Genomic DNA, 24,573 nt, shown 5'->3' with positions numbered 1-24,573 from the left:
TTCGGCGCGACCTGGCAGGGTTCATCCTGCCCAAAGGGGATCATCGCAAGATCAATGTCACCCGTGCGCCAAATGCGAAACTCGATTAGAAGTGCATTCCAAGATCTGCTTTTGTTTTGCTTGCAGGTTGTCAACCCATAACAACCTAATTATGGCTTCTTAGGAGTTCTTCAAATATTTACATGTGGCTCTTTAGTCACTCTCCTGCTCTCTGTGGATCCCAATTTTTTTTAATAGAAATTAATATGTTTTTATATGTATTTGTATTTTTTAGATACAATATTATTTAAATGAATATAATGATTTAGATTTAAAAAAAAATAAGTATTCGAAAAATTCACAATTTTTAAGTTTTCAGAAAAAGAGAAACAAAGGGAAGAGAAAAAGAAGAAAATTACTATAAAATGTCAATGAAATTGCCAAACATATCAGAGAATTGAAAAGATGTCCAAATAAAATATATTAAATATCCCAAAACAAAAGAACCCTGAAAATTGCCATTAAATGTACACAAAATTGTCACACAAAAAAAAAAGTCCAAAAATTGATTTGGGAAAAGACAAGATTTTTTTTCTTAAAAAAGTAAACATAAAATGTCCAAAAACAAAAGAAGAAATCACAAAACCTACCATAAAATGTTGACAAAATTGATAGCAAAAAAGGCAGTAAAAAATGTCAAAAAGTAGCCAAATGTCCAAAAAGTAAGAAGAGGGGCAGAAAATTACTGTAATATGTCCATAAAATTGTCCCAAAAAAACGTGTCAGAAATTTGACAGAAAGGCAGAAAAGTCAAAAAATGTATGAAAACAAAGAATGACAAACTAAGATCTAACCTAGCTACACTTTTATACCGCAATCTGACAGAATTCTGAATTGCTCCCTTTGACTTTTTGACCTTCCAGACCTCAGTGCCATCGCTCAGTCCACATCCCTGCATATATGGCTGCTGTGCATCACCGTGGTGATGACCCTCCTGGAGGGTCAAAGGTGACCCTTCTGGCCGTCGTCTCAAGAGGCCGACCTTCAGACCAGCCGTCTGTGAGCTGTACCCTCGGCATCCCGTCACCAAAGATTCACGCATCCCGAAAGCGGCGACGTTCCCCTCCCCAACAACCCCGATGGACCGCATGGGGACACAAATGAAGACACTAAACTGTGATTTAAAAAAGAAAAAAAAAGACAAAAAAAAGAAATCAGAAGAAAAAGTAATAATAAAGATGTGCTCATTTTTTTGAAGACAAAAAAAAAAAAAAGACTTATTTGACAGTGCAACACTCCTCGTGCGGGACTCTTGACGAGCACAAAGGGTGAACTTTGGCGGCGCATCAAAGGAGGGGCAGTTTGTAAAGCACAAGAACAATTTTATCAAGTTATATGACGAAAAAAACAAATATATATATCTATATATATATATATATCTTTGCAAAGCAGCAAAATATAAATGCTGCTGACATTTGGAGGAGGAAATTGAATCAGACCTTTCTCTGTGTATCTTTATCTTCATTTCCCTCGCACCAGATGCCAATCGCTTGTTTTTTCCCCCCACCGGCCTCGTTTTTGTTCTTTTATCTGCTTGGTGCTGTTCTGAAGAAAATCAAGACCCTCTGGCAACGTTTTGTTTTGTCTGCTTTAAGACCCCCGTTCCCTCCTCCCCCATCCCCCATGGCTGCCTATGTACTTTTTACACTGTGCCCACCAGTCCAAGTGGCCAACCGATGGTACGATGGCAGAACAAAAAGGAAAATCGGCGAAAAGACATCTTACAGGGCGGCGGGCGGAGAGAAAAAAAAAAAGCAAAGGTCGACAAGTCTGGGACGTGATTGATGACGGGACGACGGTCCGATGAGCGAGGCCTGACACGGAGTGGAGTGGGTCCGCCGGAGGCGAAGAAGAAGAAGAAGAAGCCACTTTTCTTTCTGCCATGAAACAAAGTGCCTTCAAGATTACAAACGCGGAATCTCGAGCCCGGCTGTCGCGCAACATCGAACACACGCTACGTCTGATGGGCTATTTTATACACGCGTCTCTCTTTGCCCCTCCCCTTCCCCTCCAAAACCCACCACACAAGTGCTGACGGGGTATCGGGTCTCGTAGGCCAAGGACCATTTGCTAGACCGCAGGCTTGGAAACTTAAAAAAAAGAAAAAAGAAAATGCAGGCTCTGGATATTTTTCGATGGACACCTGTTGGATTGACTACCCAACTGAGGTAGCCTCTTTTTTTTTTTTTTTAAATAATCAAAAAGGTGAGGGACTTCGGTCGGGCGAACCGCTCCTCCCTGCCGCCATTTCTACGACAACACAAAAGATATGAATAATAATGATGATGATGATAATAATAATAATAATGTTGATAATAGTCCTGATATTTTATTACTCCGGCGAGAATCTTTCTCTGCTTTTACACGAACTGTGAAGATTTGACTGTGGACGATCTACCTGAGACCATAACCTTAACCAGCGGGGGGTTTTAAGAAATGCATTGTAAAAACAAAAAAAACGAAACAAAAAAAAAACAACAAAGAAAATGAGAAATTTTCTGTTCATCGTTGTTTATGACAAATGCTTTGAGGACTTGTCTTATTTTTTATTTTTTATTTTTTTTCCCCCCCTCCCTTCTGTTCTTTCGTCTCCCTTGCATTTCGGAAGCGTTACGAATGATGCCGACCGTGTACGTTGTATAACTTGTAAATGTTAAAGAATCTTTATGGCAGAGGTTTACGATCAGTGTTTTATGTTGGCATCAGGGAAGCACAACATTTCAGTTTATTTATATTCCTCCGCACAAACCAGAATTGACGAGGATGTCATGCAAAAAATGTTTGTAAGTTTATAAAATGGTTCAGCTTAGACCTCACCTCATATTATTTGACTCCTCGGGTCCTCGTTCGACAATGGAAGTCCATTTTTTACGCTATCACTTAATTTGTCATCCGAAAATTAGGACTAATGGAGAAAAACACTTCTCAGTAATAAATATAAAGCAATGAAATAAATAAGCGGTTACTATGAAAAATGTGTGCGCCCTTTGTAACCTCAAAACAATGACCTCCTATAGCCACTTTCCTGACGCCAATTCTTCCATCTCCTTTACATTTTGTATGATTTCCTACGAAATTCTGCTAGCCCCGAATTTGCTGATTCCTAGCGTGACACGAACCCGATACGATGCTGAGCAAAACAGAGCAGAATGATGGGCGTCCTTGCCGTTATTGTTTAAGACGATTCATCCCTGTGTTTATACTCCCAGCAGCGACTGCTCATAATGAATGTATGCAGTACCTTAGGGAGGACATTTTGTTTGCATTCTGTATCGGGAGGAAACTTTCCACATACAAAAGTTGGTCGAACTTTTTCCGTCGCTTTATAGTAGAAAAGTGCCAAAGTTCCCCTGGAAGTGTTGGCCAGCTCGCGCTTCCTTTTTACAGTGAAAATGGGCGGCATCAAATTACAAATTCTTTTTTGGTATCATTTGATTTAAAGGGGGGGTCAACCTTAAACATTTCTTAACAATAATATGTTATAGCTGACCTGACTTGCGTAAACATAATATTCTGATTATTATTGTGGAATATGAGTTATGAAGCAAAATCCAGCCGTTTTTATCCATCTCAGCTGTCGACTGAAGATGACATCACAGTTGCTCAGGCAACGACCAATCACAGCGCTCGTTTTCTGAAGCTGAGCTGTGATTGGTTGTTACCTGAGACCTGAGCAACTGTGATGTCATTTCACTGATCTGAATATATGACTGGATAGCCGATAGGCCAAGACTTTTGAAGCGGCGAGGCCGCCATATTGCTCCTCCCAAGAAACGTTTCTCGGCATACGGTCCTATACATTTGCAGTTTGTAAATTGGAGAACATTTGAGACAGTACTACTACTTAGTATAAACCGCATGATTTATGATGCTTTACATTTGTTAAACATAAACAAGAGGACGTTTTACAACTTGCCTTAAATACATGTATAAATTATATGCTTAATGATGTTTACAGGAGGAAACTTTTTTTTCTTTTCTTTTTTAATTAAAGAATTATAACTGTAATTCAACAAAATATAGTTCTGCCAAAACTAATATTGGGATCTAAGGAACTTTTTTTTCTTTTCTTTTTTACTTGTTAAAAAATAGTGACTAACTGCCTGTAAGCCATATATGTCTCATCTGTATGTAAATCGTGTAGTTTATACAGTCTGCTCGCGAGATTGGAGGAGCAAGATGGCCGCCCTGTCGCTTCAACAGGTTGCTATCGGCTATCCAGTCATATATTCAGAGCAGTGTGTCATTTTCACTCGACAGCAAGTAGCAAAATGGCCGCCTTCTGATATTGATTAAAACTGCTAGATTTTGCTGCTTAACTCATATTCCACTACCGCAATATTATCCAAAATACTGTATTTAGACAAATGGGGCCACATAGATCATATTATTGTCAAGACTTTTTAAAATGCTTTTTCAGGTTGATTTTTGGACGACGTGTTATATACCGGTGCGTGTTTTATCTCCCATTGTTTGGAAAAAGGCTGCATTGCATAAAGTCAAGTTGCATTATTATGAAGTTTGTTTGATGGCCGTGGACCTTCACTGACAAAATCTTGCATCGTAGCTACAATTAGCCAGCAAGTCACACTTACAATATTCATGTTTCAAACGTGTTACACATACTGCCGAAAGCGCATCACTAGAATACGAATACATGTACCGTTACAGCCCTAAGTCCCCACTGTGCTAAAGCTCCTAATATACCTTTTAATTTCTGTACTTGCACACGTTCAACGGGAGATAATGGGCCTAAATGCGGAGGATTAAACAGCGTAAACAGTGAGATTTGATGGCTACGCTCTGGTTGATGAGAGGCCTCTGTGGGCTGGAAGGCTTTGAAATGTTCATCAAACAAGGGTGCAAAATGGAGGTTTCAACATTTGTTAGGTTTTGCCATTCATGTCAAAAGACCCCCCCCCCCCCCACACACACACGCACACACACAAAAAAAAACAAGGATAACAGTACAGTGCTTTCCCTGAGCCCGAGGCATTTCATCCGGTATGTGCTGCTACGCTTACAAAACAACACTCAGATGACAGGAAAAAAAAAAACAAGACAGGTGTTTATGCGTCTTTAGAATCCACACCAACGCTGTTTGGGTCAGGCGCGTGCGGCAGTTGCCATATAAAGTGGAAATTGCTTTTTTTTTTGTAGCCCTGCAGAAAAAAAGCGTGACACTAATTGATTTTGTGTTGCACGCTTGCCATCTGGTTGGTGGGCGGAGGGGATGCGCTCCTGCAGACAGGAATAGCGCTTTCTTCACCAAGGCGCTTCATTCGGCACGCTCCACTCGTTACCTCGGCGCAAGATAAATTGGACGAGTTAATTAAATATTAGGGCTATTGACGATGAAGGGAGCGAATAAGGACACGGGTGCCATCGAACATTCTCTCAGAGTTTCGGCTTTGATGAATTAATAATAGTGCATTTGTTAGGAGGGCTGCTTGGTGCTTACTGTATCGTTATAATATCGCGAAAGGGAAGGTAAGCAGTCAGCTTTTGGTTGCAAACTAAAAGTCAAATTAAAGCAACGAAGTGGCGCTCTTCCACTCGAAATTATCTTTCAAATATGACACCACGCTCAGCCCACTTGAAAACTTTAAATTGAACGTCATGCCTGCTTCCAATGGAGTCTTAAGAGCAAGTTTATTAAAATGTGAGCTCTGGAATTTGCACAAAATGGCTGCTTACTTGATTTCCATTTAATAGGCGTCCATCAAATTTTTTTGGGGTGGTCAAAAAGTGACACAGTTTTCTTTTTGGGTCGTTTTGTACAAAGCAAATTGATCCAAGTAATTTGATTATTTTGTTAAAATGGGCCCAATTGACCCAAGTAGTGGTTCCTAATTGGGTAATTTTTGCAGTTGGGTCACCCAATTGTGACAGACACAACTTTTTGGGTTATTCATTTAACCTAAAAGGTTGGATCAAATGGAAAAAAAAAATCCAATTCACCCAATCTTTTTTTTTTTTTTTCAGTATTTGTTTTGGGTTCGGGATTGCCTTAAATGAGTATCCCCAAAAAGTTGGGTCGGTCCTTTTTTGACCTATATTGGTTTATTTTTTATCCAACTGTTTTTAGAGAGTAGATGGTGTAAGCGTTGACCCAAGTAAATTGGACATTTTGTTCAAAAGGAACCCAAACAATTGGGTCAAATTTATCCAAGTAGTGGTTTATAATTTGGTTATTTTTGCCGTTGTCACACAGTATGGGTCAAAAAGAGACAGACATAACCCAATATTTTGGGTTATTTTGTGTGTTATTCATTTTGGGGTTATGTTTTGGGTTAAATTAATAACAAAAAAAAGTTAGGTTGGTCCCTTTCTGACCCATATTGGTTTATTTTTGAGCCAACTGGAGGATGTAAGCAAAACAAAGCTTCGCAATTTAGCGCCACCTATCAGTTTTCGATACCTGCTTCCGATTGGGGATCATTTGGACAAATTGCCATATAGCAGATTGCCAACTTAATTTGGACAAAATGGCTACTGCCATCCAAAATGGCCACCTCGAGTCCTTGAGAGTTTTCCGTGCGTCCTGCTACGATAGTCATGTCCACCCATCCTGTCGATATGTAAAACTTTTTTTTAGTTTTTTTGTTTACTTTTTACATCACACCCTCTTTCGTGGCAAAGCTGAAGCTTGTGCAACAAGACGGGCGACGTTAGACGTCATAAATAGGTCAAATCTTTGTATTGAACAGCCTAATCCGATTTAGAAGAGAGAGAAAAGACATTGGCCTGATTCTTGGTGTTTAATTCTTAGCGAGGGCCTCGAAAAGGAACAGTGCCAACGTTTCCCTCGTTTCCTTATCAACCTCGAAAAGGGCTGAGCCACGTTGTGCCATTCATCATGCCCCCCCCCCCCCCCCCCCAGCCCTTCAGTGTAACCATCCACTTGTGTGGTATAATTGCATCTGGTATGATGGTATCCACTAATTATCACCCGTGCACGAGTGTTGCGTTTGACAGAGTTAGCCATTACTGCGTTTTGTTTTGGTTTATTGTTGGGGGGGGGGGGTTTATTAGTAGAAAAGTGCTCAATACAAGACGATTCTAAACAGCTCTTGGACATGCAAAATATATGAAATTAATTTGCCGTTTTCCGAGTTGTGCTTCTGCGATGCTTGTTCATCTTGTTTCCGTGCCAACACCCTGTAATAACCACCCATCGCTCTTCTCTGTTTTTGTGCTCACTATTTATACGACGATCAAGCTTCTTTTCCGTCGCGTTCCTTTGGATTTATCACCCGTTTTTAGTGCCATACCTGCAACTAATGAAAGAAATAAAGAAAACAAATGTTTGATATGCTATGTGGAACGCATTTGTTGTTGCTGGACATGTTTTTATGACTAATAATCCATTTTCAAAAAAAGTTGTTTCCGCCTTTTGCGATGACAGGGAAAACAGACACGTTTCTTCATGGTTTTTTTTTTTTAAAGAGATGGCGTTCAAATACTAAAAATGATTTAAAATGGTGGATAATGATGTTTTTTTACCATTTAAAATAGTTCCAAGGTTTCTTAGCAACAGTCAAAATACTGTAGGCTGTGTCTCATGCAAAGGAGCCACTGTTTTAGTGGGTTTTGTTGTGACAGATGAAGTTAGATGGTGTTGTTTCTCTTATCTTCGAGGGAAAAAAAACTAAATCCTTGAATCCAATATTAATAATATTGACGCTCCCTTCATCATAGTTGCTTGATGAGGTGACCTTCGGAGCAGACGATGCGTCATAGCAAGATTCCTCTTCAGGTTTGCAGGCACAATACAAAAATATGTTTTCTTTAAAAAAAAAAAAAAAAATAAGACATTGTCTTGAAAATCAAGGTTCTAACAAGTAAACATACAGGCACTACTTTTTGTCATGTAGTCTTTTACGTTTAAGGCCAGCAAGTCCTAAAAAATGCAATCTTAAAAGTTTTTGTTTGTTTTTAGTTTAAAAAAATATAATTAAAAAAACGTTTTTGACTTTTTTGACTTGTTTACAAAAGATGTTTTTCTACGGCTGCATCATGGTCCTCGAATTATATTTTTACGAAACCACTTGAGTACACCTGTGGGGAAAACACAACTAATCAGAGACAGAAGGTGTGACTGACAAGGTGTCAATCATTTGCCGTGCATTCTCGGGCGGACGCACTTCCTTCCCCCTGCTACTGTGCTTGACCTGTTACTTTGGGCTTCAGGAGTTTTTTGTTGAAACTATGGAATATCCACTTTCGGATGAGAAAAAAAAAGGCCATTACTGAGCAGAAAACAAAAGCAGAAAAAAGGGACCTAAGCAGGTAAGAGGTCATGCTACCATTGTCGCACTTAAAGTGCTAACGCTAGCGTAATATAGTGCTGCCGTTTTGTTAGCATTCTCTGACTGTCGCTATTTATTTTTATTCATGGCTACACACATTCACAATAACACGCCATTATGATTTGGCATGTTTGTAAGCAAGGGGCTTTGTTCAGACTGAAGTTGGGGAGGGATTCGTGAAGTGGGGCTAGATTCAAATCTTGCTAGCAGTTTAAACCTACCCCCCCCCCCCCCCCCCCTTAATCTGACTCAAGCCATTCTCGATGGGACTTCACAAAATATCCTGCCATTATGCTAAACCGAGTCATTTTAGACTCCGCGGGCGCAAGACTCTGGCTTAGCGTGGGTCGAGAAGGAGATGGTAGTAGTTCTTGATGATGGACCGACGTCTGTCACAACCTCGACCTAACCCGGTTAACTATAGCCGCCGACGCCGCTGCCCTCATGAATATTAATGAGCTCCTCCCAGCAAGCTTGATTCAATCTCGCAGCATCTTTCAGTCGACATGAAGGTGATATCAATCGTAGTAGCATCTGGCTCTCGGGGGGGGGGAGCAAGTTGCATTTCTCACACGCTTGAGCAAGTGCTTGTTTACGCTCACTTCTCATGCTCACTAATTACGCATGCATTTTAACATAACTGCTCATGCTTACACATAAAAAAGCAAATATTCTGAAATTATTATACATTTGCATCAACAACACCGTGGCTGGCAGCCTGCCTTAAATAACTCATCTCTTAATGGGCTACATAAGAAAAACGATATTGTATTTTCTGCTAACCTGTTTTATCTTTAAAGTAAGTATTAGATAAGACAAGGTGTCTTTGACAATCCAATCAAAGGACAAGATAATGATGACGTCATCATAGTGTTTGGTACAGGATTGGTCAAGGGATCTGTCAGTAGAATGATTGGAGGAGACTTCACCTTCACCTGGAAAGTTGGCAACCCTCAGCTGAAGTCTGATTGGATAACATGACTCAAGTCAACATTACAGGAAGTAGTGCATCCAGGTGAAGAGCTAAGAAATAAACAATTTGATTGCATATAAATTGTGTACTGTACTGTAAACAGTTTAATACATAACGGAAGCATTCAAATGTAGCATTACACATTTGACGGCGTTTCTTGACCTTGCTGGAGACCTCACAAGCTCTTTTCTCAACCTCCAGGTGCTTTCATTCCCGAGGCTGATTTCTGCCAGAACTTCCACAAGGTGCGTTTTTTTTTTTTTTTCTGTTGTTCTCGAGGAATGAGTGGCATTGCCGTTTTTTATTCGAGCCCACTCGCCCTGAGGAAACGGCTTGAGATTGTTATTGTTTTGTGAGCTGCTGCGTTTGTCAACATGGTTCCAGTTAGCCCCGGGCAATGCCTGAGGCTACTTGAACGAGATGCCCACCACTGTGCGCATGCGCCAGTTTACAGTAACTCACGTCATGTCATGTGATGTAATGTTGGAACAAAAGCTGCTAGTTGCACAGTATATTAATTAAAGTCCCTTTGGAGACGGCTAGCAAATCTTGCTAGCAGTTTCCAATGGTTCTCCTACAGTTCCAACCCAAAAATATTTTGCTCTCCAAGTACCACCATCATGACCTATTAAAATATTACTACTACTATTATATTTTTTCCATCCACTGGATGTATGCTGGGAATTAATACATATACGTAGGCTTTTTTTTTTCTCCCTTTCATGAAGACTGTAATCCTCTTGTGTTGATCTTTTGTTCGTCAAAGAGCCATAAATGCCACAGTACCGTATTTGTTCCATTATAGAGCAGTAGCTGCGAGTAAAGTGGAGCGCATTTATCAAACGGGGAGGGAAAAAAGAGGCGTTACGTGAAAAATCCAAACATTGTCGCCACTTAAAGAGATTTCACAGTGCTCCTGTAAACTTTGCTAGTGTGGCCTTTTTATGTGCGCTCGTTTTATCACGCGTGACTCACCTCCTTTATGTGTGGATAATAAGGTACCACCACCACCACCTTCACCCCCACCCCGCCCCCATAAAAAATTCAGATTGTTGCCGCGGCTGATAACCTTTAGTAGCATGTGGCCTTTTAAAAGTCCCTGGCGCTCTGAATCACCCGGCTCCCGGCCCCATTTGTCCGCCCTCTTATCGTCTCCTCCTCCAAAGCCCCTCATCCCCTGTTTTCCGCCATTGCGAGGTTGACCTCAAGCTCCGCATTAGAATGCACACCTGGTGTCTGACCAGCTGAACAATGCCATTTTACATTACGCTCTTATTCCCTTTTCTCTTTGCCGCAAGGCTGTGTTTACAGGGGTCCACCGGTGCCCCCCCCCCCCCCCCCCCCCCCTTCGGATGGATGGGGAAATGTCACCGAATGCTAATGGCATGCTAATGCTTCTGCGATGAGGGCCGGTGGTGGCGCGTTGTGGTTGGGGGGAGGGGGGGGGGGTTGCTTGTCGGCGTCCGTCAAACGGCATCTCTTCAGTTCTGCCAGCTTTGTCAAAGTCATTCAGGCAAAACGTGACATGTTGCATTAGCGCCGCTCGACGCTTGATCAATTGAATAAAAATAAATAGGGCCTGTCTGGGAGCTATCAACACCTGCGGCTAATGTGACTTTGGCTAATGTGATTGAATGACGTCACAAGGAAAATGCAGAATGGCCCCTAAAAAATTTTTACAACATCTTGCTGATAGTGCAGTACCATTCTACAACAATATATCGTAGCAGTCACTACAGTGAGTTGTACACAGTTGGTTTGGTTGTCTTTGAGTAGTTTAGCAAAACATAATGGCTCGCTTACTAGTAAACAACAAATTAGTGAGTCCCTCAAGGATCATGTTAACTGCATGTCAGCATTTCCACTATGTGCTTATCTGTTGATAAGCAAATTATGACTAGTGTGTTCCATCTCCCTCCCAAGCAATTTAGCTCATTTAATATCTTATTTTCATTTTGAATTGAGGCCATTTGCCCTGTTTTCTCAATCACTTTGCCTTGGTCAACATCTTCGTATGTTGGGGAGAAGCTAAGATTAGCATGGGTTTTGCCGGCTTTTAACAGGAAGTTGGCCATTTTGGTTTGAAGCAACCATTTTGGGGATTTTAGAATTCCATGGCTTGTATTTTAATGAATTTTTATAGGAAATTATTCCACATTAGCCCACATGGGAACCAGGTGTACTGGCCAGATGGGCAAACGTAATTGCAAAGATTTTTTCTTTTCTTTTGCCTAGTACATCTAATGTGGTAGGAGCCCAGCATCAATTTGGTCTTTTTTACAATGCGAAGGCTTGTTTTTTTCAGCAACACTTTTCCTATTTTTTACAAATAGCGTGGTCTGCATATTACAGTGTTTTCAGTCCTTTTTAAGTTTTCAGTTGTCTTTCAGCTTCTCATTTGTTGTCATTTGGCATGCGCAAAGTCCAAAGTAACTTACCCATTAGCTAGCACAACTAACATTTGTAGCCTGAAAATGCCAAACGGTTGTTTTGGAAAATAATCTCCATTTTGTTTCTGCAAAAAACGATGAAAAAGGTTCTTCTTTCCTGCGACATCGCCACCTACTGGCCTGACGTGCATATCACTGCAGTTATTTTTGTAGGGAAGTACAGGCATCGCTTTGGCAACGTTTTAAAAAAAAACACTCCCCCCTTTCCCCCCAAATTGTCATGTCAGCATAACTGCCACCACAATGTACAACCGCAATAATTGTTAATTCATACCTCTGTGACTGTGTCAATCAAAACCCAGCGCCTTTTATATGTCCTGTCATGTTTTGACACATGCCCCCTGATGGATGCAGCGCCAATGAATCCCCAGCGCCATCTGAGCGACGCTGACATAATTTATGCGCGCGCCCTCCGGAAGCAGGCGCTCGTACGCGGGTGCCGCCGCGCATAGCGAGCGCTCCCCGTCACCGGGCCTGAGCCCGCCGGGCCTGAGACATGTGCGTCATGTGATAAGGACAAGAAAGACCCGCTTGAGTTGTGGCCACTGGGAGGCTTCACACGCGCTCACGGTCACGCACACGCACACGCACACGCACACATACATACACGAGAGCCACACTGGACTCTTCTCTGCACTTTGTGCTTCAGTGCTGCTGCAGGCCATCAAACTGCACTTTGTAAATCACAGCTAATTTCTGCCTAATTCCGCAGCGATGATTATATTGTTATAGGGCGTCCTATAAAGTTGAGTTAGTGCCAGGTTACTTTTTGAAGGCTATATAAAATTACAGAGGCATAATAAACATGTTGAGGGCCGCGGTAATAATTAATCAGGGGATGTGTTTTTTCCTGATGAAGGCACACAATAAAGAAGACAATAAATGCACTTGTTTTTATTATTATTTCTGCTTCATACTGTGCTTATGATTTAGTCAGCAGTTTATGAACTTTTTCATCTCAAGGCAAGAACATTTGTACGTTTTGTAACACCTTAGAGTAACAAACTCTTGATGAAGTTTTCATTTAGGCATTTATGTACTCAGCTACAGCTGTGGAAGATGATGCAAAATCATCAAACTTGTCACTATACTCTGCCTTAATCTAGTAAACTTTAATTTCACAACAAAAAAAGAATGAAAACAAAATGAGGCCAGCGCATTATTTATTTCTACTACCCCCCCACACACACACACAATTTTTTAAACACGTTAACAAGCAAAAAAAGAAATTAAAAAAAAATTAGCAAAGGGCCAAAATCTCCAGGACATTTCACCCTTGAGACGTATTTTTCCGGAACATTTCAGTCACGTTGGACTTTGGAGGTTGTATTTGTACAGAGAAAGAAATAATCTGATGTCATTCCATTTTGACCTCGGGTCCCTGCAGTGCACCCTTTCCTTTGTCATTTCTGCTAATGAAACAATCTCGTTACAAAAGTGTGCTGGAAATTAATTTGCAAGGCTTCTGAATGGAGACAATGGCATCCATCGCGTATCCGTGTCACGTTCATCACCTCCGGATTGTTTTGATTTTTTTTTTTTTTACTCCCACAGCTCGATCATTGCTTGCGGAGCTAATTCAGATAAAGTGATTTGTTTACTATGACAATAATACTCTCTTCTCCTGCGAATATGAGCATGTCTTGAAGGTAAAAATAATGTGCTGTACATCTTCCACCTGATCCCAGTCAGGCATTCACACTGCATGGTTCAACTGCAAATTTTCCATTTTTTTGTTTTTTTTGCTCTCAAGAGGCACAATCTGGAGCGTAAAAAACCCTGCGTGAAATAGGATCGCGTCAGATCAGAATCGGGCTCCTTCTAAATTTGGTTACAAATCCAACGTGCCAATGCAAATGCAGGGAAAATGCATACATGAGATATACTGTACCCCATCTGAAAATTTCAGACCATCCTATGTTTGCCAAATCAACATAAATAAGATCTCTAAACAACAATTTGATCAACCTAAAAGGGTGCTAGCGCCAACAATTCCGATACTCAACGGAGTTTCCGGTCATTTTGGATCGTTCCCTACTTGTCATTCCAGGCGCATCGTGGTCGCCGAGATGAGGGGGACGGCGGACGCTCGGCAACCGGCAGGCAGTTGATGATGAAAAAGGTCACACGTGTCGATGCAACATTTTTTTCCGTGAGGAAAGGCGTCGGCGATGATGACAAGATCCAAAGGTCATGTGTCATCACGCCCAGCGAGGGGATCGGGGGAGTGGGTACAGTGCCCTCTATCTTGAGGTGGCCAACAGCTCATCTGCCGGGTCAGATGATGCGAAATATACACTGCAGGTCCAGTTCTGATTTAATGATATTTTTTTTTACCATTTCAAGTGATACATATCCCTTATGAATATGTTTACACTAGGGTTAGGTGATTCATTGACGTTATTAAGGATACAGTTTTAGCCATACGAGGTGAGCTAGTCATAAAAGTGTCACTTTTTCGACTCCAGAAACAACACACAACGTAAGCAGAAACATTTAGTTTTTTCTTCTTTTTTTTTTCTCCAGAAAAAAAAAAAGCTGAAACATTTACTAATTGCCTGTCTCAAAATTAATCGTGCAGAACGTAAACTAAATAATGTTGGGAATACCATTCTCAGTATTGTTTTTGTTATTTCTTTTTACAAAAAGCTTGCCTTGTCTGCTTTTGGGTCAGAAACGAGTGTTTTTTTGGTGAAGCCAACCCATGCTCTACTGCTGATTACTAACAAATAGTGATGTAACGATATCCAAACATAACGATACGATATCACGATATGAAGGTTACGATATCATAATATCATAATATTGTGGGCAGGTTGGCAATATAAAAAAGGTCACAATATTGTAAAAAAAAAAAAAAAAGAGCTCATACAAAAAAAACATGTTTTTGTACATAACAGCAATGCATATAAACAACTTACAATCTGTAATAACACTTAACATTGAGGCACTTGCTAATGCACGCACACATTGAGTTCCTCCACATATTGACTCTGTTCACAAGCATATTACGTTCCCCTTCATCTGACCATTAGCGTGGCTTTTAAACATAGAAAGGCCAAAACGTGCCTTTTCAAAATTAAACTGCACACAAAAAACTAGCCACCAGAGGGTGCTAGAACTGCACAAATGGAAATCTACTTGACGTTTTTAGCACGTGCTGCTTTCAATATCGTGACATGACGACGATGATACTGTGGTAGTTTTGATATCGCAATATCACGATATTGCCGTTATCTTTACATCCCTACAAACAAAAGGAGAAAAACTAAAGAATCTGGAGTCTACACTTTCTTTTGGCCGATTTGGTCTTTATATTGTCACATAACACAATATCCTGCAGGTCTTGAAAGATCAGTCAAAATTCTCCAAAATGTTTGCTAATATGGGCAACTTTGAAAACGGTTGCAATGCTCAAAAAACTTCAAAGTTTGTTTGTTATCGGTAGAAATAAAGCAAATCCCTGAAGGGGGAAGTGAAAAACAAATCTTGAATATTGTCGTTGTCATTTGCTCTGAGGCTTAGTGTGGGGAGGAAAAAATAGTTTCAAATCGGAAATCGTATTTTGGGGGGAAAACAAAATTGGAGAGTGAATTTTAAGCCAATATCGCCCAGACCCATCTCACACTCAATACTTCCTCCTCCCAATGTAATAATTTTTTCCCCGCTAGCGTCTCCAACACAACAGAGCGGATCGATGCTGGCGCGTTTTTGCCGTTCACTTTTGGAGGTCGGCCTCTCCTTTGCTCTTCAAATAACATTGCGGCTTCCAACGCCAGACGGAATAGATGTTATCATTTATAAGACAAGAGAGACCAATGGGCGCAGCCTAACGCTAATTACCTTTTATTGTCATCCGGGTGAAATATGAACACTCCCCGGCATGTGAAGGATGGCTCTCTGCAAGCAAGGGCAATAATGATAAGCGCTTGTCTCTTCCTAGTCAAACAATGCGGCGTTGTCAGGGGGCGGTAAGAGCAGCTCTCTCGTTTTTATCCCGGCGTGGTTCCTCTCAGCGGGTGAGATGTCTGTATGTTCAAGTCCGGATTGTTTGTTGACCCTCCGCTGGCTTTGTCGTCTCCTTCATTCGCACCAAAGTAGAGTCGCGTGGCTTCAAAGTCCCAACAGAAGCAGCTTTCTCTCATCATTGCGCGGCGTCCAGTCGATGCGAGTAATTGGCAGGAGATGGAGTTTTTTTTCTTAAAATAGTCTCATTTTCTTGTCGCTTGCGTGGGTAAAATCAATTATTTCAGACCCTCGGGCAGCCATTGCTGCGTTAGGCGTCCTCCACAAGCACACATACTGTCAATGTCTTTATTTTTCACAAATAAAGTTAACCTCGGGCTCAAAAATCAACAAAACCTTTCATGAGTAAGCACACGGGTGTGAAGTCACTGACATCTTGGAAAATGTAAACACAAGGCGTGAAATTAGCATTTTCGTATTTTCAGAACTGTGGAGGCAGTCTCAAATGGCTTCACTGAGATGGTCGCACGCATAGGCATGTAGGCGGTTGCACCAGCTAGCTAGCATCGAGCTTTGGCAGGCTACTAGTGTGGCTAACCACATTGCGGCCTCGCTTCTTGAGTAATTAATCATCGCCTCCATGGCGGCGAATAAGCTACGTTCTCACAAAGAAATGACGAAGAGTACTTAACAGAAGGCTGAGAAGCCAAGCTAACTGCTAGGCTAAGATAGACGTGTAATTGTGAGTCAATTGCTTGTGTACTTCTCTGCACACAGTATATATAAGTAACAATTTCTCTTAAAATGTCAACTCCTTTTGTCAGTAATTTCACCTTTCACATAAAAAATGCGACTTTATACTGTACAATTGCCACTTAAAAATTCACCTCACACTGCCAAACCGACCTGACCCCTCCCACCTAAATGATGGCATACATAGCATTCAAAAATCCACCCCACCGTTGTTGTGGAAACGGCAGTTGTCTAATAGCAGCTGTCAGATCTGTCGAGCAAAAAAAAAAAAAAAAAAAAAACAAGAACCAGGTTCATCCTGACAGTGCGTGGAGGAAGGCCGCTTCATGTCAGTCATGGTCAATTGACATCAACGGCACGTCCCATGCACACAAGCCAATCACAGTGTGAGTGACACTGGAAAAGAAATGATCAAAAAGATGCTTCTTTTTTTTTTTTTTATCTTTGCAATCCATGAGCATGAGGGGTCAGCAGGCCCACTGAGCAGAGAGTGGATGAATAATTGGACACCTGCAGGCCAGCAGAAACAGAAATAGCTCTTTTTGTGTGGACAGCATAGGTCGCGACAAAGCACTAAAATCAGGCCACGGAACATTTTAGCAGACAAAAGTAGCAATTTTCAATAATGGGGGGGCGGGGTTATAAAGTTGTAGGTACAAGTACGAGTTGTAATTGTACTTGGAAAACAGAGTACTATTATTATTAGTTGTATTTAAACATAACATTATAGCGTCAAAAACAAAGTCATAACAATAATGTCTGAGTTCCTTTTTTTTCATGTAAAATTGCAGTTTTAGTCTTGTAATATTGCAACAATTTTATACTTATTAACTTTATAAATATTAATTAACTTTTTTAAATTGCCTTTTTTTGCCTATGTAAAATTGCAGCTTTAAACTTGCAATACAAAAATTAACATAAAATTGCGCCTATCTTTTTTCAATATCCCAACTATTTTTCCACATGAAATCATAAAATGTTTCTTTATTTGAATAATATTGCACCTTTTTCATGTCAAATTGCAACATTAATCTTGTGATCTTCCAACATTTTCCGCGTTTCCACAATTGTGACTTTATTTCCTGTAATATGACCTTTTTTTTTGTGGTTACATTTAAACTTTTTTTCCATTTAAAACAGTGCCTTTAATTCCCTACTATTGCAACTTCTACTATTCTAACCTTTTCACTTCAAATTCTGTGTTCACAATTGTAATATTACAACTTCTTGGTTCTCGTACTTTCCCTTTGTTTCTGTATTTTATTCAACTTTTGTAATAATGCATGGCCAAAATCAGCACTGTATAGTTCACAGTATCATCATTAACACTTTGTTTTATTGCTTTCTGGCACATTCCATTACAAATAAAATCGCCCTTTTCCGTGACTCCTCAAATGTCTCACACCAGCTCTCTTTGTTTCTTCCGGGCCTTTTGTCTGAATTAAATCCCATAGATATGTACTAGATCATAATTAAATCACTGAAATTCATATTCATTTATTCTCCTCTGCCTTCAATGACCCACTCATTCCCTGTGCATCAATTGTGATGTTTATTTTCTTCTTCTTAAGAATTCAACTATTAATTTTTGAGCGCGAGGTAACGTTGGCCGTCTGTGTTGACCCCCATCGAAAGACACCTCCGCTCGCTCGCCAAATGATAAGTTCCACGTAGAAAAAAAATATTGCTCTTCAATAAAACAGCGCTGCCATAAACCCCATCATTATTCCATCTTTATTGAATCAGTCGGAGAGGGGTCATTGTGGAGGCAGTCATTTGTGGCTTATGGGACTATAGGATGACTGTATAGATTTAATGGTCTTGATACAATTTGTGGCGTAACATACAATACAAGCAGAGTAGTCTGATTGAATGATAAAGCGGATAAAAAGTCACAACCAGCGTCATTTTTGTTCCCCTAATTTTAAAAGCAAAGGGTTGTTTATGATGGTGGTTTATCCATTTGGAACGCTAACGGTCCGGTTTACTTAATGACTCCCTGTAATGTTGTTGTTTTACCCCCCGATGACTTCTTAAAGATGATTTAGTTCACAGCTGTATCCTGTAAGCAAACCAATTTCAGTGAATGATGTCCCAAGATTTTCACAATAATTCACAAATCATAGTATGCATATTGCCTGAAAGCGAAGCATGCTAACAGGATCAACCAAAGCAACTGTAAACAAAACACAACAAAAACATTGGGGCATAATTAGGTCAAACTAATCATGCTAAATGGATAAACGAGATCCACTGTAATAAACAGTGCTCCAAAAAAAAAAAAAAAAAAAACGGCACAACATTGTGTGCCACATTCTATACTACGTTACACAACAGTTAGCACGCTAACAGGCTAAAACAATTGAACTGTGAGAAACCTTAATTTTACCATGAGAAAGAAAGAAAGAAAAATAACAACATTGTGGGAGTCAACAAATGAGCCAACATTGTGGGATGTCTTTAAGTAAAATGGATAAATGCATAAACTGAAATCACCTGCGAGAAATAGCCCTCTGCTTTCACCATGACAAAAAACTAACACAACATTGTTTGGCGACGGAAGGGCAAGCGCGGTCAACTACGCAGTACAGCGCGGCCTTGAATGCTGAAAAGTTTTATTGCTATGGGGAAAAAAACCTGACACAGGCGCCGAAAGTAATTGAAAGTGTTGGATCTCCACATTGTGTTTTCACGGCCAAAAACAATGTCGCCAGGCGTGACACGAGCCCGCTACTGCACCGAGTGATGAATATCATCTGTACAGAACGCACACGCCAGCAGGTTGGCATGCCAACAAACCCGATTAAAAGTGCCTGATGCGTCGGTTTTCCAACCTAGCGTAGCATATTGTCAAGAAGCGGCCATGTTGTGCGAAATGACGGATCAGAAGCTAAATACCTCAAACGATTCTCAGCCAACTCGTGTACAAACAGTGAGTGAGAGATGATCAGCCACCCGCTAAAAACATGCGTCATGCCAGCTCCGATATTACATGGAAGATTTGTTATCTATTAGTTGCTGCCAAAAGTGTATCGCTAGCCGAGACCGCCGCTAACCTGAGGTAGAGCAGCTTTATGTTTGTTTACGCAGTAGCTATGTGGCCAGAGTGCAAGACATTTACACTTCACAATGCTACTTTAGTAAAATTACAACAAAAACATCAAATGTTGGGATAAAAAAATTTAAAAAATCACTAATTCCACAGATTGGACTGAAACAGAAACCACCTTGGAGGAGGTAATAAAAAACACTTTGATGCCGCTCGTCCACTCCTACAAGTAGTTAATATTTACTGTAAACTTAAAACAAAGCAATCACATAGTTTTGCTTTGAAGCCCTCCAGCTTGTTTGCTAACACAATGGGGAAACAATATAGAAGCGCTAACAAATAGCATCTACGTGGCTGTATTTGGACACAAACAGTTCAGCAACACATGTAGACAGTCAATATAAAAATACTCAGGCATATATTCTTTATCCTCTACAAAAAGTAGGTTTACCGAGTCACAGTAGTTGAGTAAACCTCTTCTTTGTTTGTCTACATGACTATTATACAGCCACCTGGTGGCCAAGTTGCATACTCCAGAAGAAGCCGTAATTAATTCATCACAAGTGTTTAATTATTTCGATTTGATTTAATTTATATTATTACTAGTATATGTTTATATAAACTATAATTTTGTCAAGTGGTATTTTTCCTAAAACGGTACACTATCATTTATCATGATACATGAGTTTCATTGGACACAATTTTAGGATTAGGTCCGCAACGGATTATTTCAATAAGCAATTAATTGAGGAGTCAGATTTTTTTGATTTTATTTTAAGAGCAACTTTTAGTTTCGCTCCCTTTATTCAACATTATTTCAAATAAATGAAAATGTGCAGAAAATGAAAAAAAAAATAAAGAATAAAAATTCAGTTGCAGGTCTGGTCTGTAAAAAATTGGCAAAAATGTCGACCATTGTTTTCCAAAGTAAAGCAGGTGTTTGACTCAATTCAAATATAATAATTCTTCATTCATTTAGGACTAGAGAAATCCGATATTTACTGTTGAGAGGCTGAATTTCCGAGGATTTGGAAAATTGGATTTGTTGTCTATTAATCGTTGCTCTTAGAAAAATCTAAAATGTGGGATTCGGTACTGCAAAATGCTCCCTTCCTATACATGCAATATTTTCTTTTTTCTTCCTCGTGTGGCATAAGCGCAGCGTGAATCACCGCCAGCACCTTTTTATCCTCCGTTCTCTCTGCACCGCCTCCAAGTTCCCGACCAAGAGAGTTTTGTGGCGCTTTTAAAAGACACTTTATAGGAGATTTTCACTTAAATCACAGTCACTAAAGCCAGACAGCTGTAAAATGGACTTTTTGTGCCATCGCGCCCGCTTTCATTGACCTTCCCGCGCTTGATAGAAGCATCGGGAAGCAGGCAGGCTGGTTAAAGTGGAAGGTTTTAAGTCATCCTCTCAAGACATTGTGACAGTGTTCCTGGGCTCTTATTTCTCCTCTGCCAATCAGTGTCTCCATCCCACGTCTCTCCTCTAAACTTATTTGCCTTCGGCGCCACCTTCCTCCTGTCCCCTCGCTCCCTTCTCCTCTTTCATTAACCTAATCGCTCACCGTCTGAATTCCCCTCCGCCTTTTTCCACCCCGCGTCCTCCGATTCTTTCCGGCGCGTCCCAAAGGGGACAATGTTGAAGGTGAGCCAGCCGATTAATGTCCGGCTGATGTACTGTCCCTTTCTGTGAAATGACCTCCGTTAGGTCCCGGCGGACCGTCCCGGCGCACACCCACAAAGGCGGTCGGTCAAGAGCGGATGACGCGGATGGAGAACTGGCACTCATTTGCGAGATCACTTCTTGAGATGTGCATTCATTTGTAGGCAATGGCAATCATTAGAAAAAGGAAAGTGAAATGCAGAGAGAATCGATGAGGTCTAATCAACTTGAAGAAGGAACATAAGTAGTCAGAACATTTGGAGATATGGGCCCTATTTTCGTGCCAAGCACAAGACTAGCAAAAATTCCAGTTTAATTGTGCGCATGGGGTGTCTAGGGGCCATTGTGGGAGTGAACACAGCCCATTTGTTTGCTATCCAATTAGTTGTCAAAATTAATCGACAAGTAATCGATTATCAAATTTATCGACAACTAAGTAAATTTATTTGCTTTCAAAAAGGTGTAAAAAAGTTTTTTTTAAATATATTGCCATGCTCCCAAAGACGTATTTATACGGTGTTTTAATGTGTGTGTTTTTATGGTAAAGGATGCAGAAGACTTTGATGCAGCCTGAATACATGAATAGTTCGCTTAAAGCAATGGTAGTTATTGCAAAAAAACGACCAGCAGGTGGCAGCAGAGTATAAGATCAACCAGGGCCATGTTGCAACAAGCTTTTTTCCCCAGTGTTTTCAACAGGTTTGTGAATAATAAGAAAATTTAGCTATATAATAATGCTAATTGCTGCAAAACAGAAACAGATACAAATATACTTTTTTTTGTCCTTAAAGAAAGAAGAGACTCTAATCTTTCTTTTGGTAGGTTCCATGTTTTTATAGCAATAGAAAACAATATTCTGAGGGCCTTGCAAAATCAGTCAAATTCTAGTAAAACAGCCGGCAGGAGCGAAGGGGGTTGCTTCAGTGAAAATGGCTGGAATTGAATGAGTTAATAATCGAGTAATCGTTTGGAGCCATTTTTTTTATTTAAAATTGTCCTCCAAATCTTCAGATTTTAGCATACCAACAGTAATTGTTGACTGATTTCTGTAGTCCTTCATGAAAAAAGACTGATTATCATCTGTGTTTAATCAAAATAAGACATTTATAAACATCAGTTTTTACTTTGGAAAACATCAATCCCATTTATTTATTTATTTATTTATTTATTATTTTTGTAATCACTATACAAATATGAAGTACGAAATAACCGCCAATCACTGGTTAATTAATAGTGATCAAGTAAAAAAAGAAAAATACTTTTGTAATACATTTGAATGCAAAATTAAAATAAATCAGATTAATCGATTGAATAATCGATAGATTAATCGATTCTAAAAATATTCGATAGTGACAGCACTATATCCAATGGAAGTGCCCCCCCCCCCCTCATTCCCGTTCAATTAAATAAATAAAAAATTTGTATGTAGCACGCATGATGTAAAGTGGTTCCCTCGCCTTACAATCCATCTGCAAACAAATCTAAGTCACTCCAACTCCAACGCAACAATGATTTTGCAACAATACACACACTGACCCGCAAGTACATTTTTTGTGTGGTTTTTTTTTTTCGAGACGCGTAATTGGAGCGAGTTAAAAAGTTTGAGATGAGGTATTATTTTCAATTATTCATGAGGCTGTTCATCAGGGAAGCGCTTGCTCCCCATTACATTATTGGTTTATGCAAAGCAGGAAACTAACTGGCTGCTGGAATATGAGTGTGTGTGTGGGTGTGGGTGAAAGTCAGTAAGTGCACACACAAGTGTATTTGGTTGTTAGTCATTTGGACACAGAGACAAATTAGACTGGACTAGAAAATGGGGAGCAAGTGGAAAACTGTCCAAGCAAGCGTCCATCCATCCATTTTGAACCCAGCTCGTCTTTTCCATCAGGTTATCTGCGGGCTGGCTATCCAAGCAGGCTTTGGGCGCGAGGCGGGAGACACCATGGCATGTTTTTGAAATGTGGGAGGAACCTGGAGTACCTTGAGAAAAGCCACATAAGCACAAAGAGTACACATGGGGAAGATGTCATAAGGTTGGTGCTGAGATTCTATTCCAGGACATCTCAACTGTGAGCCATGAAGTAAAGTCAAACATTTTCTTTTTTACTATTTTTTTACTTTACATTTTCTTTATTTTCTCTACGCAGCCCTACTAGTCTAAACACAGCATTCTTATAAATTGTATTTGTGGAATATGAGGTAAGCAGCAAAGTCCACCTGTTTTTTATCCATGTCAGGGGGCGGCCATTTTGTAACATGTTGTCAACTGAAAATGACATCACAGTTGCTCAGGGCTCAGTTAACAACCAATCACGGTTCATCTGTTTTCTGAAGCCGAGTTGTGATTTGTTAGTACCTGAGCCCTGAGCAACGTTGATGTCATTTCTGTCAGCAAGTGGCAAAATGGCCGCCACCCACGACAAAAAAAATAATTGGGTGGATTTTGTTGCTTAATTCATTCAATATTAATCAGATTGCAGATACATATAACATATTGAACAGATCGTTTCTGGGTTGACTTCACCATTAAATTGCATTCATTATTTTATTTTTTTAATCACATTTGAATTGTGTTAATATGGTTCTGGTTGGAGAACAGAGAATATTAGAACACATACACCGATCGTTCTGTTTTGAATTTTGTGTTTTTATGAAATCTGTTGGTTCAACTATAACCTGTACAACTCAATTAAGAGAGTGGAATTTAAAATTAACAACTGAGATAGTGTGCTTGCGTAAGTGTGCACACCCTCTCATAACTAAGGGATGTGTTGAGAATTCGTCAGTCGCATTCAAACTCAAGTACAATTTAAAGTGCCTCTGATTAGTCCCAAATAAACCCTGGTTGTTCCTGTAGGCTTTTCCTGACATGCATGTCGCCATATCTTACATCACAAGCCATGGAGAAGGGTAGAAATAAAAAAATTCCAAGCCGCTCAATAAACAATGGAACACAGTAAAGAAGTCTAGTCGAGAAACTATAGCAAATTACCGAGGACTGAACTGAATGTCTCTCCAAAATTGACAACACTTTGGCTGCCAAAAGGCCCACAGTAATATTGAAGGAGCTGCAGAAATTTCTGGCATGCACTAACTATTTAATACATGCGACAACAATCTCCCGTTTGCTTCATATGTGAGGTCGTCTGGTAGCAAAATGGGAGCTTTATTTTATAAAGAAAAAAAGCACACAGCTCTTCGAATCACATGTGGGGAAAAAGTTATGGTCCGATGAGACCCATCACTACTACTACTACTACTACTAAAATGGCATTTAAACATAGGGGTGTCGACTTTTTATTTCCACTGTATGTGAGATGAAGAGCTGATTATACATTTATATGGATTAGCACTCATAA

At 40.1% G+C, this 24,573-nt stretch overlaps 1 protein-coding gene and 1 long non-coding RNA gene across 6 annotated transcripts in view; both read left to right on the top strand.

The window, feature by feature from the left end:
* Positions 1 to 7,352, top strand: part of LOC147158617 (MAM domain-containing glycosylphosphatidylinositol anchor protein 2) — a 223,234-nt gene extending 215,882 nt beyond the window's left edge. For all 3 annotated transcript variants that reach the window (XM_086060428.1, XM_086060426.1, XM_086060427.1), the window contains one exon: positions 903 to 7,352. In XM_086060428.1, the coding sequence (XP_085916554.1) occupies positions 903 to 991 (89 nt within the window). In that variant the 3' untranslated portion in view covers positions 992 to 7,352. The remainder of the gene's footprint in view (positions 1 to 902) is intronic.
* Positions 7,353 to 8,164: 812 nt separating this feature from the next.
* Positions 8,165 to 24,573, top strand: part of LOC147158616 (uncharacterized) — a 39,386-nt gene continuing 22,977 nt past the window's right edge. For all 3 annotated transcript variants that reach the window (XR_015090723.1, XR_015090721.1, XR_015090722.1), the window contains exons 1-4: positions 8,165 to 8,331; positions 9,235 to 9,366; positions 9,526 to 9,569; positions 23,103 to 23,247. This is a non-coding gene — a long non-coding RNA (uncharacterized LOC147158616). The remainder of the gene's footprint in view (positions 8,332 to 9,234; positions 9,367 to 9,525; positions 9,570 to 23,102; positions 23,248 to 24,573) is intronic.

The sequence above is a fragment of the Leptonotus elevatus genome, chromosome 18 (assembly GCF_054856555.1).
Source record: "Leptonotus elevatus isolate MCC_2025b chromosome 18, RoL_Lele_1.0, whole genome shotgun sequence".
Lineage (NCBI taxonomy): Eukaryota > Metazoa > Chordata > Actinopteri > Syngnathiformes > Syngnathidae > Leptonotus > Leptonotus elevatus.
This window is presented reverse-complemented; position numbering and strand designations above follow the sequence as displayed.